Here is an 18,835-nt window from a genome sequence, read left to right as displayed (position 1 = left end):
GGTCGACATCGGCTGTCACTACGTTGGTAAAATCGAGATTTGTTCAGGAGGGAGCATTCCGACGTCGTAATTGCAGCCAATTCAAGCTCATCAAGACTGCATTTAAGCCCAGGCGATCCAAGAGAAGGGTGGAAGGAAGAATCCCGCTGGCTTGGGAGGGAAGAATACCGCTGCCTTTGTTTTGTAGTCTTATCAGTGCTCTTCCTACCGCTTAGGTTAGTATTTTATTGATCCCCGTCGACCTATTGTCAAGGACCCATTGTGTTTTTACCCCTTTTCTGCGATCGCGTGTATTTTTGTATTTGATAAACCCTTGAAGTCATCCCTACATTTTTTTGCTTTGAAGTACAACCTTGTTTCCGCAGTAGCGGACTCTAACATCGGCAACAAAATAAACCACACATTTGCAAAGATCAACGATGGACTTTCTTCCTTGGCTCTACGTTCGCGTAGCAATTAATTTCGTTATGTTTCCAGTTTAGTTTAGCTATTTCCAGCTTGCTATTTTGATAATTGCAATGTTTGTTTACCGCTTTTCCTCTTACTGCAAAGAGGGAGGAAGTGACTATCGGCCCGTCGTGATATTTACGCCATCAGCCACCGTGCCTGCTTTTACGCACACCGCTTCCCGGGAAAGTCCCGGACATTATACTAAGACGCGACCTGTGAAATGCCCATGTAATCTCCGTGTCAGCCGACCCAGGAAATTGTTTTCACATACAACTGCTGCACGGTTAAATCCTGCGATATTCCCGGTGTTTCGGAGTGTGTGAAAGGGGCTGCATTCAACCTGATTCGGGTCTGCTTCAGGGCATGTCTTGATGCTAGCGTGTGATTAGCAGTTGATGTGGAAGAAAATGGAAATTAATGGTTTTCTATGAGTGGTTGCACATGTTTATTTAACATCATCAAAATTATCTTTTAAAATTTCACAATTGCTCAGTGGGCATGGGATGTAATTTCAAACCTGTTTGGCTCGACAATCGAAATTACAAACTCCTGTAGGGCTGGAATGCTGAAATAAAGCGTCTGTGGAAAGTTGCAAACAAATCATTCGCTGTGAGCAAAATGAGTGTGAACATCCCAGGTGTTGCCCTGATAGTGGTCTTTTACCTGCTGGTGCTGGGCACTGGCATCTGGGCTTCTAGGAAGACCAAGAAGATGCGTAAGAACTGGCAAGCAAATCAGATGGACATCACACTGCTGGGAAATAGAGGGATACATCTCATAGTGGGAGTCTTCACCATGACAGGTAAAGTATATATAAGAAGACTGACGTCAAATCATGTTGTTTCAATGATTTTACAGTTTTTCTGAATTGAATTGGTACATTTCTCAGAGCAGAATAGAAATTCTCAAAGCAGTTTGTGACTTTCTCAACACGTCGTACAAGGGGCAAAACAACATGGATTACCTGCAAAAGCCGTTTTTTGTGCAAAATTCTTCTTCTATCACTCAAAATTAAATTTTTGTGTCAATGAACATGTCAGTGCTGTTAGAATGACAAGTCCTTGTTTCATTATGTTCAGATAAGACAGTCAAATTGCTTAGTCATGCTCTCAATTGAACAGTTACTTAGGTGGAAGGCTCTGATGCTGAAGATGGTTTGCGAAATTTTGATGAAAATTACAAGTTACGTACATCTTTCGAGTGGCAGATTGATTGCAAGAAACTGGACAAGATTCATTTCACACTTTTACGGTTTTTAAAATGTCTTGACAGACCATGTCATTACAATACAGATCATGCCTTATCCAGGCTCTGCTGTTATGTCACTGCATGCTGCATTCATGGCATGAAGAGTCATCTGAGTGTGCGGCTGGCAATCACACACTTGCCATCTCCATGTGGAGAAAAAAATTTCTATGGGATTGAGGAATGGAGAGTATGTTGGGAGAAACTCCATTACGATTCTGTTGTGGTTTGCAAACCATTCCGATTAGGCTGGAGTGGTGGAAATTTTTGTCCCAAACTACTACAAATTTTGGCAGGTTATCCCCAATCGGATCCCTCTCATGTTCAGGAATGAGATCCATGTAGAGTGTGTATAAAAAACTGACAAGACATTCTGTTCTGTCAGGCCCCATGATGGGAAGATGGGTGAGCACACCATTTTCTGCGATGGCAGCACCCGTGGTTATGTTCCCTCTCCTTTGGAATGGCACATCGATTGTAGCTCTGTGGCCAAAGATTCACGTGGTAGCAATTCACCAATTCAAGACAGATTTAGAAAATGAGTAATGAAAATGTTTTGAAATAAGCACACACATGTTGACATTCTGACATGATCATCCATTTTGCATGTGAAGACTTATGCAATTAACTAATGACTAAATGTTGTGGGTGGTGAGACTGTTCAATAGAGACCCATGATAACCCATTTTGACCATCATGACAGATCCATCTGATAATGTAGGAAACAGCAGGAAATTGTACAAAATAATATGCATGGATGCACAAAAACATCTGCAACTTGCTCAAAGAAATAAAAAAACTTTTTTTTTTATGTGCACCAGTGATACAATGTTGTGAGGTTTGAACAAGCAGTTTTGAGGATTTTAATTCTGATCTGAGAAACGTAACAAAGCAATTCAGAAAAACTGTAATATGTGATGCTCAGGATGGCCAGATTTGGAAATATTATCAGAGAGAAGCTGTTTGTAAAACTGTGTGAAAAATATTTCAACTATCAGATTAATTAAAATACTGTATATTTCTTTGCACAGTACAAATCTTTTCTCTTGGTTCAAGGTGCCAAAACATTGACGTTTTATGAAATATGAATTATGCATGCATAATTGTAAGCCTTTAGTCGATACTACATTGAAGGATTCTGTGACACCAGTATTTTAAAAAAACAGCATACTGTTAAACTTTCCAGTTTTAACATCTGGACAGAATCAGAAAATGTTATTCTTTCCTTATTACTCCTGCTATGAAGTGACCTACACGGCACACCATTAATAACAAACGATCCACCAACCATCTCAAGTTTTCTCACACTGGACTGGACTGTACTCACTTGTAGTAGTTCAAAGACAGACCTGTTAGACAACACCATGCCACGGGGCATCCAGGCTGGCAGATTATGCATCGAATTAAAGTATTAAAGAGTGGAAGTAGAATAACAAAAAGAAGACGCCAGACTAATTGGTTGTGGTGGCAAACGTTTATTTTTACTGTGGTGAATGACGTGGGTGATATTTTACCAGGAATCGCCAACATTCTTGAAACAGAGCAACTCAAATTCATGTGAACTGATTAGCGAGAAGGGCTATCTGTTTACTATGCACGAAATATCTAGCTAGCATTTCAAACTACGGTACTTGGTGCTCGTCTCCAAGTGAAATGGTCCACAGAAAGACCAGAAGTACAGTAAGTTCACTCAAGTACAGGCCCATACAACAGACAAAGAGTCCAGACCGTGTTGTAAATTTTCTTGGAGTTTTTGGGTTGAACGGCACGTCTTAATCCCTTTTCGTGCAAAGTTTATACATGACAAAAGACCGGACCAACTGTGTTTAGTGGCTCTTTGTCTATATATTACTCCAAATTTAACATCTTTGCAATGACCGCCTTGTCATTCACACCATGCGGACAACCTAATCCCCAGCATGTCTAAACTTGCAGGCCCCTGTGGAAAACTAAAATGGTGTCGCTGGACTTTTCTTTCTTTCTTTTCTCTAGTCTGATGCCCACGTTATTAAATTAATCATGACATCTTAATAACTATGTTAATGCACACAACAATTTTGAAACTACTTGTCTTGTCTTGTCCATTCGCTGCCAATTGGAGCAGCTCCTCTCATTCCATTTAAATGTTGCAGAGAAGGGATGCACTGATAGTCCTTGAAATCGCTGAGGAAGAAAATGTTTTGTTCATGTCGGGGAGGAACAATCTCACATCTAAATGTTTCTAGAGAGTGGGCAAAGTTGATATTTGTATTGTACTTGTTGCATCCTACAGCTACTTTCACCGGTGGAGGATTCATCGTTGGACTGAGTGAAATAGTTTACACTCCAGATTTAGGACTGGCCTGGGCAGTTATGCCAATTACAATCACCTTGTCTTTTCTAATAGGTAAGACCTTCTCCTGTGGCCATTTGATTTCTATCGGGAATGCAGATTCTATGTATGTGTTGTATGTACAAAGCCACTTGTTTGAATGATTCTGCAAAATGTTTAAAGCAGGTTGGTTGAATTTTACATGTTCTTTGTTGCGTCACAACAAACAATTGCAATTATGTGTGACCGAAGGGGGAGTTTTCCTCGCCAAGCCAATGAGAGACAAAAAATACTTGACAATGATGGATCCATTTTGTGACAAATATGGAAGAGTGATCAGTGGAGTTTTTTCTGTTGCACTGATAATGAATGATATTGTCTGGGTCCCATCAACTCTTATGGGCTTGGGTAAGTTAATCAGTTGTTATGTAGGTATTTTTTAACAAATTGGTACTTGGTGTCGATAGATAGATAAGATTTTATTCACGGATTCAAGGTCCAGATTATAACAGCACAATACAAGGAAAAGATTAGACACAAAATGATAATAATAAAAAGTGAACTACAAAACATTACAATAATATTTATAATAATATTAATGATAATAATGATACAATAATCATGCATCATCATATGTGTGTCTGACACCTTTGTCACTTTTAGGTGCATCAATGAGCGTGATTCTAGACTTGTCATACGCGCATTGCATTTGGATTTCAGCTACAATTTCCATCATCTACACACTGCTGGGGGGACTCTTTTCTGTAGCCTACACAGACATTGTTCAGCTGACGCTCATGTTCTTTGGTCTGGTTAGTGATTCAATTTATACAATTCATCAAACATTTGTAGAAACTATTTGCATTTCTTACAGTGGCTATGCATCCCTTTCCTGCTGATGAACACTTATTCAGTGGACATCACCACGACTGCTTTAAACTTTACCTACCAAGCCCCTTGGGTCACCTCTGTTGAATCAGACAGAATGTGGCAGTGGATTGATCAGATGTTTTTGTTGGTGAGTGTTTTGCTTGTACAACCTACAGAAACATATGTGCACATATAGTTGATATAATGGAGGTTAAAACATAATAATAACTAGGCCTGCAAGCAGGACTGAACGGGCCCTCGCAATCTAGCGCAACTTGGACGTCACGCAACTCGGACTGTGTGCAGGTCAGGGTGGTGGCAGATCCTCCTCTCTAATCATCTCATTAGAACCTAACATGCTCGAAAGTCGCCTATTTACATTCCCACACCCAAGAGATAAAAAACCCTATTGGAGAGAGTACTACAAAAAAAGAGCCACTACTGAGCTGTGCAGCCAAGCCCTTATTCAAAACCAAAATTAATCTTCTAACTTGGCCAATTCGACAAAGTGTGCCAAATATTGTGGCTCTATAAGCTGCCTGAGTCTCTGAAAAAAAATATTTCCTTTAAATGGCGAACAAAGGGTCGTCACGGCAACAGACAGAGACACGTGGACATGGGCCGTAAAAAAGTATTTTAATAGGTCTTGAAACTACAATGACCAACATGAAAAGAACTGGACATGTTTTGGAAAAACGAGTGACTTTCTATCGCCACTAGTTGGCGCTGTAGGGTTGATGCAAATGACCCCTACAAGTTCCTTCAGGGTATGACTCTCAACAAGCACGGGAAGTTTGGCGCAGATATGTTCTATATCTGCCGAGTTATGATTGTTCAAAGTTTTTGGAGAGAAAAATTGTTGACAGTCATTTTCACTTTCCTGTTTGGACCCCTCCGCTTCAACGAAACTTCAATATTTTTCATCAGGCACCTGAAGACAGGTCTTAAGGCTTCCCTTATGCAGGTTTGAGGTAGATTGGTTTTTTCCCTTTAGAGGAGGAGTGTGTCCCGTAAAAAAGGGCATTTCCTGTTTCCACTAGGAGGCGCCAGGCACAAATGGTAAATTTTCAATCCAGTCCTGCTCAGGTTGGTATACCTCACACACATGCCAGATTTAAAATAGATTTAACATTGTATGAGGGTGTTATCAGTCATTTTCCGAATTCGGTGTTTTGGCGAAAAAATGGAAGAATTTGGCGCCCCGCCCAGGTCAGGCCCGTGAATGTAAACACACCATTTTTATAACTTAAGATTTCATATGCCTCATGAACAGTCTCGCCAATTTTGAGAATGATCAAACTAATTCCCTAGGTGCCAAGGTGTAAAATGTGCACACTGTAAATCGATAAAAAGTTCACATTCAATCCAAAATACCCGATTTCCTGTAGGATTTGGAATGTGTGTGCAAGAGACTTTTTGGAGCAGTTTTGCACAAAGTTTTGACTCTCCAAATTTCATCACTCTATGTTGGAAAAACCTAAATGGAGAGGCCTTTTTGAAAATTTCAAGGGGGCGCCACTGAGCCATTTTGTTAAATTGTTTCGTAACGTTGCAAGATTATCGAACGTTATCCAAAGCCGCATGTATGTGCAAATTTTGGTGAGTTTTTATGCATATTCAAGCCTCCAAATGTAAACTCTTACTGTGAACCCATGAAAATTTCACATTCGATCCAAAATACCCGATTTCCTGTTGGATTTGGAATATGGGTGCAAGAGACTTTTTGGAGCAGTTTTGCATAAGGTATCTACTCCCCAAATTTCCTTGCTCTATGTTGAAAAAACCCAATAGGAAAGGCCTTTTTTAAAACTTCTTTCTGTTGCCACTAGTTGGCACTGTAGAGTTGATGCAAATGACCCCTACAAGAACCTTCAGGGTATGACTCTCAACAAACACGGAAAGTTTGGCGCAGATATGTTGCATATCTGCCGAGTTATGACTGTTCAAAATTTTTGGCGAGACAAATTGTTGACGGTCATTTTCACTTCCAGTTTGGACCTCTCCGCTTCAACGAAACCTCAATATTTGTCATCAGGGACCTGAACACATGTCTTGAGGCTCCCCTGAAACAGGTTTGAGGTCAATAGATTTTTTTCCCTTGGAGGAGGAGCCTGTCTCGTAAAGAAGGCCATTTCCTGTTCCCACTAGGGGGCGCCAGGCCTAATGGGTAATATTTCAATGCAGTCGTGTTCAGGCTGGGATATCTCATATACATGCTAGAAATGAAAAAGATTGAACGTTGTATCACGGAGTTTTTAATCATTTTCTGAATTTGGTATTTTGCCCAAAAATGGCCGACTTTGGGACCACGCTCAGGTCAGACCCTTGAGTGAAAACTCACCATTTTGAAAACTTAAGATCTCATATGTCTCCTGAATAGTCTGACCAATTTTGAAGACGATCCAACTATTTTCTTCAGCGACAAGGTCTCAAATGTAAATCGATAAAATTTCACATTTGATCAAAAATTTCCGGCTTCCTGTTGGGTTTGGAATATGGGTGCAAGAGACTTTTTGGAGCAGTTTTGCACAATGTATCGACTCGCCAAATTTCATCGTTCTATGTTGAAAAAACCTAATAGGAAAGGCCTTTTTGAAAATTTCAAGGGGGCGCCACTGAGCCATTTTGTTAAATTTTTTTGTAGATTATCAAAATTTACGCAAAGTTGCATGTATGTGCAAATTTTGGTGAGTTTTCGTGCATGTTCAGGCCTCCAAATGTGAACTCCAACTGTGAACCGAAAAAATTTCACATTCGATCCAAAATATCCGATTTCCTGTTGGATTTGGAATATGGGTGCAAGAGGCTTTTTTGAACAGTTAGGCATAAGGTATCTACTCCCCAAATTTCATTGCTCTACATTGAAAACCTGAGAGGAGAGGCCTTTTTGAAAATTTTAAGGGTCAAGGGGGCGCCACTGAGCCATTTTTTGACATTTTTTCAAAACGACACAAGATTATCGAAATTTACGCAAAGCCGCACGTATGTGCAAATTTTGGTGACTTTTCGTGCATGTTCAGGCCTCCAAATTGGCCATTTTCATTTGCCCTGAAAAAAGAAGAATAATAATAACTAGGCCTGCAAGCAGGACTGAACGGGCCCTCGCAATCTAGCGCAACTCGGACGTCATGCAACTCGGACAGTGTGCAGGTCAGGGTGGTGGCAGATCGTCCTCTCTAATCATCTCATTAGAACCTAACATGCGCGAAAGTTGCCTCTTTACATTCACACACCTAAGAGATAAAAACCCCTATTGGACAGAGGACTACAAAAAAGGAGCGAATAAAGGGTCATCACAGCAACAGACAGAGACATGTGGACATGGGCCGTAAAATAAGTATTTTAAAAGGTCTTGAAACTACAATGACCAACCTGAAAAGAACTGGACATATATTTTAAAAAATGAGTGACTTTCTATTGCCACTAGTTGGCGCTGTAGGGTTGATGCAAATGACCCCTACAGGACCCTTCAGACTATGACTCAACAAGCACGATATGTTTGGCGCAGATATGTTGTAGAAGTTATGACTGTTCAAAACTTGTGGTGAGACGAAATGGCTTCAGTCATTTTTACTTCTCCTGTTGGACCCTTCTGCTTCAACCAAACCTCAGTATTTTTCATCAGGCACCTGAACACATGTCTTCAGGCTCCCCTGATGCAGGTTTGAGGTGAATAGATTTTTTTTTCCTTGGAGGAGGAGCCTGTTTCGTAAAAAAGGCATTTCCTGTTCCCACTAGGGGGCGCTAGGCCTAATGAGTAATATTTCAATGCACTCGTGTTCAGGGTGGGATCCCGCACATACATGCCAGATATGAAAAAGATTGAACGTTGTTTCAAGGAGCTATTAGTCCTTTACTGAATTTGTCATTTTGCCGAAAAAATGGCCGACTTTGGCACCACGCCCAGGTCAGACCCATGAATGAAAACACACCATTTTGAAAAGTTTAGATTTCATAGGTCTCCTGAATTGTCTAACCAATTTTGAAGATGATCCAATTGATTCCCTCTGTGACAAGGTCTCAAATGTGCACCCTGTTAATTGATAAAAATTTCACATTCGATCCAAAATACCCGATTTCCTGTTGGGTTTGGAATATGGGTGCAAGAGACTTTTTGGAGCAGTTTTGCACAAGGTATCGACTCCCCAAATTTCATTGCTCTACGTTAAAAAAACCTAATAGGAAACGCCTTTTTGAAAAATTCAAGGGGGCGCCACTGAGCCATTTTGTTACATTTTTTTGTAACGTTGCAAGATTATCGAAATCCACACAAAGCCGCATGTATGTGCAAAATTTGGTGAGTTTTCGTGCATGTCCAGGCCTCCAAATGTAAACTGTACTAGAAATGGACAGAAATTTCACATTTGATCCAAAATACCCGATTTTCTGTTGGATTTGGAATATGGGTGCAAGAGGCTTTTTTGAGCAGTTAGGCATAAGGTATGTACTCCCCAAATTTCCTTGCTCTATGTTGAAAAAACCCAATAGGAAAGGCCTTTTTTAAAAATTCTTTCTGTCGCCACTAGTTGGCACTGTAGAGTTGATGCAAATGACCCCTACAAGAACCTTCAGGGTATGACTCTCAACAAACACGGAAAGTTTGGCGCAGATATGTTGCATATCTGCCAAGTTATGACTGTTCAAAGTTTTTGGCGAGACAAATTGTTGACGGTCATTTTCACTTCCAGTTTGGACCTCTCCGCTTCAACGAAACCTCAATATTTTTCATCAGGCACCTGAACACATGTCTTGAGGCTCCCCTGAAACAGGTTTGAGGTCAATAGATTTTTTTCCCTTGGAGGAGGAGCCTGTCTCGTAAAGAAGGCCATTTCCTGTTTCCACTAGGGGCGCCAGGCCTAATGGGTAATATTTCAATGCAGTCGTGTTCAGGCTGGGATATCTCATAAACATGCTAAAAATGAAAAAGATTGAACGTTGGATCACGGAGTTTTTAATCATTTTCTGAATTTGGTATTTTGCCTAAAAATGGCCGACTTTGGGACCACGCCCAGGCCAGACCCTTGAATGAAAACACACCATTTTGAAAACTTAAGATCTCATAGGTCTCCTGAATAGTCTGACCAATTTTGAAGACGATCCAACTTTATCCTTCAGCGACAAGGTCTCAAATGTAAATCGATAAAATTTCGCATTTGACCCAAAATTTCCAGCTTCCTGTTGGGTTTGGAATATGGGTGCAAGAGACTTTTTGGAGCAGTTTTGTACAATGTATCGACTCACTAAATTTCATTGTTCTACGTTGAAAAAACCTAATAGGAGAGGCCTTTTTGAAAATTTCAAGGGGGCGCCACTGAGCCATTTTGTTAAATTTTTTTGTAGATTATCAAAATTTACGCAAAGTTGAATGTATGTGCAAATTTTGGTGAGTTTTCGTGCATGTTCAAGCCTCCAAACGTAAACTCCAACTGTGAACCGAAAAAATTTCACATTCGATCCAAAATACCCGATTTCCTGTTGGATTTGGAATATGGGTGCAAGAGGCTTTTTTGAACAGTTAGGCATAAGGTATCTACTCCCCAAATTTCATTGCTCTACGTTGAAAACCTGAGAGGAGAGGCCTTTTTGAAAATTTTAAGGGTCAAGGGGGCGCCACTGAGCCATTTTTTGACATTTTTTCAAAACGACGCAAGATTATCGAAATTTACGCAAATCTGCACGTATGTGCAAATTTTGGTGACTTTTCGTGCATGTTCAGGCCTCCAAATTGGCCATTTTCATTTGCCATGAAGAAAGAAGAATAATAATAATAATAATAATAATAATAATAATCCTTTGCATTACAATAGGGCCTTCGCACGTCTAGTGCTCGGGCCCTAATAACTAGGCCTGCAAGCAGGACTGAACGGGCCCTCGCAATCTAGCGCAACTCGGACGTCACGCAACTCAGACTGTGTGCAGGTCAGGGTGGTGGCAGATCCTCCTCTCTAATCATCTCATTAGAACCTAACATGCTCGAAAGTCGCCTATTTACATTCCCACACCTAAGAGATAAAAACTCCTATTGGAGAGAGTACTACAAAAAAGGAGCCACTACTGAGCTGTGCAGTCAAGCCCTTATTCAAAACCAAAATTAATCTTCTAACTGGGCCAATTCGACCAAGTGTGCCAAATATTGTGGCTCTATAAACTGCCTGAGTCTCTGAAAAAAAATATTTCCTTTAAATGGCGAACAAAGGGTCGTCATGGCAACAGACAGAGACACGTGGACATGGGCTGTAAATAAGTATTTTAATAGGTCTTGAAACTACAATGATCAAACTAAAAAGAACTGGACATGTATTGGAAAAACGAGTGACTTTCTATTGCCACTAGTTGGCGCTGTAGGGTTGATGCAAATGACCCCTACAAGGCCCTTCAGGGTATGACTCTCAACAAGCACGGGAAGTTTGGCGCAGATATGTTGTATATCTGCCGTGTTATGACTGTTCAAAGTTTTTGGAGAGAAAAATTGTTGACAGTCATTTTCACTTTCCTGTTTGGACCCCTCCGCTTCAACGAAACTTCAATATTTTTCATCAGGCACCTGAAGACAGGTCTTAAGGCTTCCCTTATGCAGGTTTGAGGTTGATTGATTTTTTTTTTTCCCTTAGAGGAGGAGTGTCTCCCGTAAAAAAGGGCATTTCCTGTTCCCACTAGGAGGCGCCAGGCACAAATGGTAAATTTTCAATCCAGTCCTGCTCAGGCTGGTATACCTCACACACATGGCAGATTTAAAATAGATTGAACGTTGTATGAGGGAGTTATCAGTCATTTTCCGAATTCGATGTTTTGGCGAAAAAATGGCCGACTTTGGCACCCCGCCCAGGTCAGGCCCGTGAATGAAAACACACCATTTTGATAACTTAAGATTTCATATGCCTCATGAACAGTCTCGCCAATTTTGAGAATGATCAAACTAATTCCCTAGGTGCCAAGGTGTAAAATGTGCACACTGTAAATCGATAAAAAATTCACATTCAATCCAAAATACCCGATTTCCTATTGGGTTTGGAATACGCATGCAAGAGACTTTTTGGAGCAGTTTTGTACAAGGTATTGACTCTCCGAATTTCATCCCTCTACGTTGAAAAAACCTAAATGGAGAGGCCTTTTTGAAAATTTCAAGGGGGCGCCAGTGAGCCATTTTGTTACATGTTTTCGTAACGTTGCAAGATTATTGAACGTTATGCAAAGCCGCATGTATGTCGAAATTTTTGTGAGTTTTCGTGCATGTTCAAGCCTCCAAATGTAAACTCCTACTGTGAACCGATAAAAATTTCACATTTGATCCAAAATACCCGATTTCCTGTTGGATTTGGAATATGGGTGCAAGAGACTTTTTGGAGCAGTTTTGCATAAGGTATCTACTCCCCAAATTTCCTTGCTCTATGTTGAAAAAACCCAATAGGAAAGGCCTTTTTTAAAACTTCTTTCTGTCGCCACTAGTTGGCACTGTAGAGTTGATGCAAATGACCCCTACAAGAACCTTCAGGGTATGACTCTCAACAAACACGGAAAGTTTGGCGCAGATATGTTGCATATCTGCCGAGTTATGACTGTTCAAAGTTTTTGGCGAGACAAATTGTTGACGGTCATTTTCACTTCCAGTTTGGACCTCTCCGCTTCAACGAAAACTCAATATTTTTCATCAGGCACCTGAACACATGTCTTGAGGCTCCCCTGAAACAGGTTTGAGGTCAATAGATTTTTTTCCCTTGGAGGAGGAGCCTGTCTCGTAAAGAAGGCCATTTCCTGTTTCCACTAGGGGCGCCAGGCCTAATGGGTAATATTTCAATGCAGTCGTGTTCAGGCTGGGATATCTCATAAACATGCTAGAAATGAAAAAGATTGAACGTTGGATCACGGAGTTTTTAATCATTTTCTGAATTTGGTATTTTGCCTAAAAATGGCCGACTTTGGGACCACGCCCAGGCCAGACCCTTGAATGAAAACACACCATTTTGAAAACTTAAGATCTCATAGGTCTCCTGAATAGTCTGACCAATTTTGAAGACGATCCAACTTTATCCTTCAGCGACAAGGTCTCAAATGTAAATCGATAAAATTTCGCATTTGACCCAAAATTTCCGGCTTCCTGTTGGGTTTGGAATATGGGTGCAAGAGACTTTTTGGAGCAGTTTTGTACAATGTATCGACTCACTAAATTTCATTGTTCTACGTTGAAAAAACCTAATAGGAAAGGCCTTTTTGAAAATTTCAAGGGGGCGCCACTGAGCCATTTTGTTAATTTTTTTTATAGATTATCAAAATCTACGCAAAGTTGAATGTATGTGCAAATTTTGGTGAGTTTTCATGCATGTTCAAGCCTCCAAACGTAAACTCCAACTGTGAACCGAAAAAATTTCACATTCAATCCAAAATACCCGATTTCCTGTTGGATTTGGAATATGGGTGCAAGAGGCTTTTTTGAACAGTTAGGCATAAGGTATCTACTCCCCAAATTTCATTGCTCTACGTTGAAAACCTGAGAGGAGAGGCCTTTTTGAAAATTTTAAGGGTCAAGGGGGCGCCACTGAGCCATTTTTTGACATTTTTTCAAAACGACGCAAGATTATCAAAATTTACGCGAATCTGCACGTATGTGCAAATTTTGGTGACTTTTCGTGCATGTTCAGGCCTCCAAATTGGCCATTTTCATTTGCCATGAAAAAAGAAGAATAATAATAATAATCCTTTGCATTACAATAGGGCCTTCGCACGTCTAGTGCTCGGGCCCTAATAATAATAATAATAATAATAACTAGGCCTGCAAGCAGGACTGAACGGGCCCTCGCGATCTAGCGCAACTCGGACGTCACGCAACTCGGACTGTGTGCAGGTCAGGGCGGTGGCAGATCCTCCTCTCTAATCATCTCATTAGAACCTAACATGCTCGAAAGTCGCCTATTTACATTCCCACACCCAAGAGATAAAAACCCCTATTGGAGAGAGTACTACAAAAAAGGAGCCACTACTGAGCTGTGCAGCCAAGCCCTTATTCAAAACTAAAATTAATCTTCTAACTGGGCCAATTCGACCAAGTGTGCCAACTATTGTGGCTCTATAAGCTGCCTGAGTCTCTGAAAAAAAATATTTCCTTTAAATGGCGAACAAAGGGTCGTCACGGCAACAGACAGAGACACGTGGACATGGGCCGTAAATAAGTATTTTAATAGGTCTTGAAACTACAATGACCAACCTGAAAAGAACTGGACATGTATTGGAAAAACGAGTGACTTTCTATTGCCACTAGTTGGCGCTGTAGGGTTGATGCAAATGACCCCTACAAGGCCCTTCAGGGTATGACTCTCAACAAGCACGGGAAGTTTGGCGCAGATATGTTGTATATCTGCCGAGTTATGACTGTTCAAAGTTTTTGGAGAGAAAAATTGTTGACAGTCATTTTCACTTTCCTGTTTGGACCCCTCCGCTTCAACGAAACTTCAATATTTTTCATCAGGCACCTGAACACAGGTCTTAAGGCTTCCCTTTTGCAGGTTTGAGGTAGATTGATTTTTTCCCTTTAGAGGAGGAGTGTGTCCCGTAAAAAAGGGCATTTCCTGTTCCCACTAGGAGGCGCCAGGCACAAATGGTAAATTTTCAATCCAGTCCTGCTCAGGCTAGTATACCTCACACACATGCCAGATTTAAAATATATTGAACGTTGTATGAGGGAGTTATCAGTCATTTTCCGAATTCGGTGTTTTGGCGAAAAAATGGCCGACTTTGGCACCCCGCCCAGGTCAGGCCCGTGAATGAAAACACACCATTTTTATAACTTAAGATTTCATATGCCTCATGAACAGGCTCGCCAATTTTGAGAATGATCAAACTAATTCCCTAGGTGCCAAGGTGTAAAATGTGCACACTGTAAATCGATAAAAATTTCACATTCAATCCAAAATACCCGATTTCCTGTAGGATTTGGAATGTGTGTGCAAGAGACTTTTTGGAGCAGTTTTGCACAAAGTTTTGACTCTCCAAATTTCATCACTCTATGTTAGAAAAACCTAAATGGAGAGGCCTTTTTGAAAATTTCAAGGGGGCGCCACTGAGCCATTTTGTTAAATTTTTTCGTAACGTTGCAAGATTATCGAACGTTATCCAAAGCCGCATGTATGTGCAAATTTTGGTGAGTTTTTATGCATATTCAAGCCTCCAAATGTAAACTCTTACTGTGAACCCATGAAAATTTCACATTCGATCCAAAATACCCAATTTCCTGTTGGATTTGGAATATGGGTGCAAGAGACTTTTTGGAGCAGTTTTGCATAAGGTATCTACTCCCCAAATTTCCTTGCTCTATGTTGAAAAAACCCAATAGGAAAGGCCTTTTTTAAAACTTCTTTCTTTCGCCACTAGTTGGCACTGTAGAGTTGATGCAAATGACCCCTACAAGAACCTTCAGGGTATGACTCTCAACAAACACGGAAAGTTTGGCGCAGATATGTTGCATATCTGCCGAGTTATGACTGTTCAAAATTTTTGGCGAGACAAATTGTTGACGGTCATTTTCACTTCCAGTTTGGACCTCTCCGCTTCAGCGAAACCTCAATATTTTTTATCAGGGACCTGAACACATGTCTTGAGGCTCCCCTGAAACAGGTTTGAGGTCAATAGTTTTTTTTCCCTTGGAGGAGGAGCCTGTCTCGTAAAGAAGGCCATTTCCTGTTCCCACTAGGGGGCGCCAGGCCTAATGGGTAATATTTCAATGCAGTCGTGTTCAGGCTGGGATATCTCATATACATGCTAGAAATGAAAAAGATTGAACGTTGTATCACGGAGTTTTTAATCATTTTCTGAATTTGGTATTTTGCCCAAAAATGGCCGACTTTGGGACCACGCCCAGGCCCGACCCTTGAGTGAAAACACACCATTTTGAAAACTTAAGATCTCATATGTCTCCTGAATACTCTGACCAATTTTGAAGACGATCCAACTATTTTCTTCAGCGACAAGGTCTCAAATGTAAATCGATAAAATTTCACATTTGATCCAAAATTTCCGACTTCCTGTTGGATTTGGAATATGGGTGCAAGAGACTTTTTGGAGCAGTTTTGCACAATGTATCGACTCGCCAAATTTCATCGTTCTACGTTGAAAAAACCTAATAGGAAAGGCCTTTTTGAAAATTTCAAGGGGGCGCCACTGAGCGATTTTGTTACATTTTTTTGTAGATTATCAAAATTTACGCAAAGTTGCATGTATGTGCAAATTTTGGTGAGTTTTCGTGCATGTTCAGGCCTCCAAATGTAAACCCCAACTGTGAACCGATAAAAATTTCACATTTGATCCAAAATATCCGATTTCCTGTTGGATTTGGAATATGGGTGCAAGAGGCTTTTTTGAACAGTTAGGCATAAGGTATCTACTCCCCAAATTTCATTGCTCTACGTTGAAAACCTGAGAGGAGAGGCCTTTTTGAAAATTTTAAGGGTAAAGGGGGCGCCACTGAGCCATTTTTTGACATTTTTTCAAAACGACACAAGATTATCGAAATTTACGCGAAGCGGCACGTATGTGCAAATTTTGGTGACTTTTCGTGCATGTTCAGGCCTCCAAATTGGCCATTTTCATTTGCCCTGAAAAAAGAATAATAATAATAATAATAACTAGGCCTGCAAGCAGGACTGAACGGGCCCTCGCAATCTAGCGCAACTCGGACGTCACGCAACTCGGACTGTGTGCAGGTCAGGGTGGTGGCAGATCCTCCTCTCTAATCATCTCATTAGAACCTAACATGCTCGAAAGTCGCCTATTTACATTCCCACACCCAAGAGATAAAAACCCCTATTGGAGAGAGTACTACAAAAAAGGAGCCACTTCTGAGCTGTGCGGCCAGGCCCTTATTCAAAACCAAAATTAATCTTCTAACTGGGCCAATTCGACCAAGTGTGCCAACTATTGTGGCTCTATAAGCTCCCTGAGTCTCTGAAAAAAAATATTTCCTTTAAATGACGAACAAAGGGTCGTCACGGCAACAGACAGAGACACGTGGACATGGGCCGTAAAAAAGTATTTTAATAGGTCTTGAAACTACAATGACCAACCTGAAAAGAACTGGACATGTTTTGGAAAAACGAGTGACTTTCTATCGCCACTAGTTGGCGCTGTAGGGTTGATGCAAATGACCCCTACAAGGCCCTTCAGGGTATGACTCTCAACAAGCACGGGAAGTTTGGCGCAGATATCTTGTATATCTGCCGAGTTATGACTGTTCAAAGTTTTTGGAGAGAAAAATTGTTGACAGTCATTTTCACTTTCCTGTTTGGACCCCTCCGCTTCAACGAAACTTCAATATTTTTCATCAGGCACCTGAAGACAGGTCTTAAGGTTTCCCTTATGCAGGTTTGAGGTAGATTGATTTTTTCCCTTTAGAGGAGGAGTGTGTCCCGTAAAAAAGGGCATTTCCTGTTCCCACTAGGAGGCGCCAGGCACAAATGGTAAATTTTCAATCCAGTCCTGCTCAGGCTGGTATACCTCACACACATGCCAGATTTAAAATAGATTGAACGTTGTATGAGGGAGTTATCAGTCATTTTCCGAATTCGGTGTTTTGGCGAAAAAATGGAAGAATTTGGCGCCCCGCCCAGGTCAGGCCCGTGAATGAAAACACACCATTTTTATAACTTAAGATTTCATATGCCTCATGAACAGTCTCACCAATTTTGAGAATGATCAAACTAATTCCCTAGGTGCCAAGGTGTAAAATGTGCACACTGTAAATCGATAAAAATTTCACATTCAATCCAAAATACCCGATTTCCTGTTGGGTTTGGAATATGCATGCAAGAGACTTTTTGGAGCAGTTTTGTACAAGGTATCGACTCTCCGAATGTCATCCCTCTACGTTGAAAAAACCTAAATGGAGAGGCCTTTTTGAAAATTTCAAGGGGGCGCCACTGAGCCATTTTGTTACATGTTTTCGTAACGTTGCAAGATTATCGAACGTTATCCAAAGCCGCATGTATGTGCAAATTTTGGTGAGTTTTTATGCATATTCAAGCCTCCAAATGTAAACTCTTACTGTGAACCCATGAAAATTTCACATTCGATCCAAAATACCCGATTTCCTGTTGGATTTGGAATATGGGTGCAAGAGACTTTTTGGAGCAGTTTTGCATAAGGTATCTACTCCCCAAATTTCCTTGCTCTATGTTGAAAAAACCCAATAGGAAAGGCCTTTTTTAAAACTTCTTTCTGTCGCCACTAGTTGGCACTGTAGAGTTGATGCAAATGACCCCTACAAGAACCTTCAGGGTATGACTCTCAAAAAACACGGAAAGTTTGGCGCAGATATGTTGCATATCTGCCGAGTTATGACTGTTCAAAGTTTTTGGCGAGACAAATTGTTGACGGTCATTTTCACTTCCAGTTTGGACCTCTCCGCTTCAACGAAACCTCAATATTTTTCATCAGGGACCTGAACACATGTCTTGAGGCTCCCCTGAAACAGGTTTGAGGTCAATAGATTTTTTTCCCTTGGAGGAGGAGCCTGTCTCGTAAAGAAGGCCATTTCCTGTTTCCACTAGGGGGCGCCAGGCCTAATGGGTAATATTTCAATGCAGTCGTGTTCAGGCTGGGATATCTCATATACATGCTAGAAATGAAAAAGATTGAACGTTGTATCACCGAGTTTTTAATCATATTCTGAATTTGGTATTTTGCCCAAAAATGGCCGACTTTGGGACCACGCCCAGGTCAGACCCTTGAGTGAAAACTCACCATTTTGAAAACTTAAGATCTCATATGTCTCCTGAATAGTCTGACCAATTTTGAAGACGATCCAACTATTTTCTTCAGCGACAAGGTCTCAAATGTAAATCGATAAAATTTCACATTTGATCCAAAATTTCCGGCTTCCTGTTGGGTTTGGAATATTGGTGCAAGAGACTTTTTGGAGCAGTTTTACACAATGTATCGACTCACCAAATTTCATCATTCTACGTTGAAAAAACC

The 18,835-nt window shown here is 40.8% G+C and overlaps 1 protein-coding gene across 1 annotated transcript in view; it reads left to right on the top strand.

Moving 5' to 3' along the window:
* Window positions 1-792: 792 nt before the first annotated feature.
* LOC130923722 (high-affinity choline transporter 1-like) overlaps window positions 793-18,835 on the top strand; it is a 32,097-nt gene continuing 14,054 nt past the window's right edge. The window contains exons 1-5 of the mRNA XM_057849650.1: window positions 793-1,252; window positions 3,968-4,081; window positions 4,259-4,414; window positions 4,670-4,818; window positions 4,881-5,024. Coding sequence (XP_057705633.1) covers window positions 1,069-1,252; window positions 3,968-4,081; window positions 4,259-4,414; window positions 4,670-4,818; window positions 4,881-5,024 — 747 coding nt within the window. The 5' untranslated portion in view covers window positions 793-1,068. The remainder of the gene's footprint in view (window positions 1,253-3,967; window positions 4,082-4,258; window positions 4,415-4,669; window positions 4,819-4,880; window positions 5,025-18,835) is intronic.

This window comes from Corythoichthys intestinalis, chromosome 11 (assembly GCF_030265065.1).
Source record: "Corythoichthys intestinalis isolate RoL2023-P3 chromosome 11, ASM3026506v1, whole genome shotgun sequence".
NCBI classification, from domain to species: domain Eukaryota; kingdom Metazoa; phylum Chordata; class Actinopteri; order Syngnathiformes; family Syngnathidae; genus Corythoichthys; species Corythoichthys intestinalis.
Note: the sequence above shows the minus strand (reverse complement) of the source record. Positions and strands in the feature narration are given on the sequence as shown.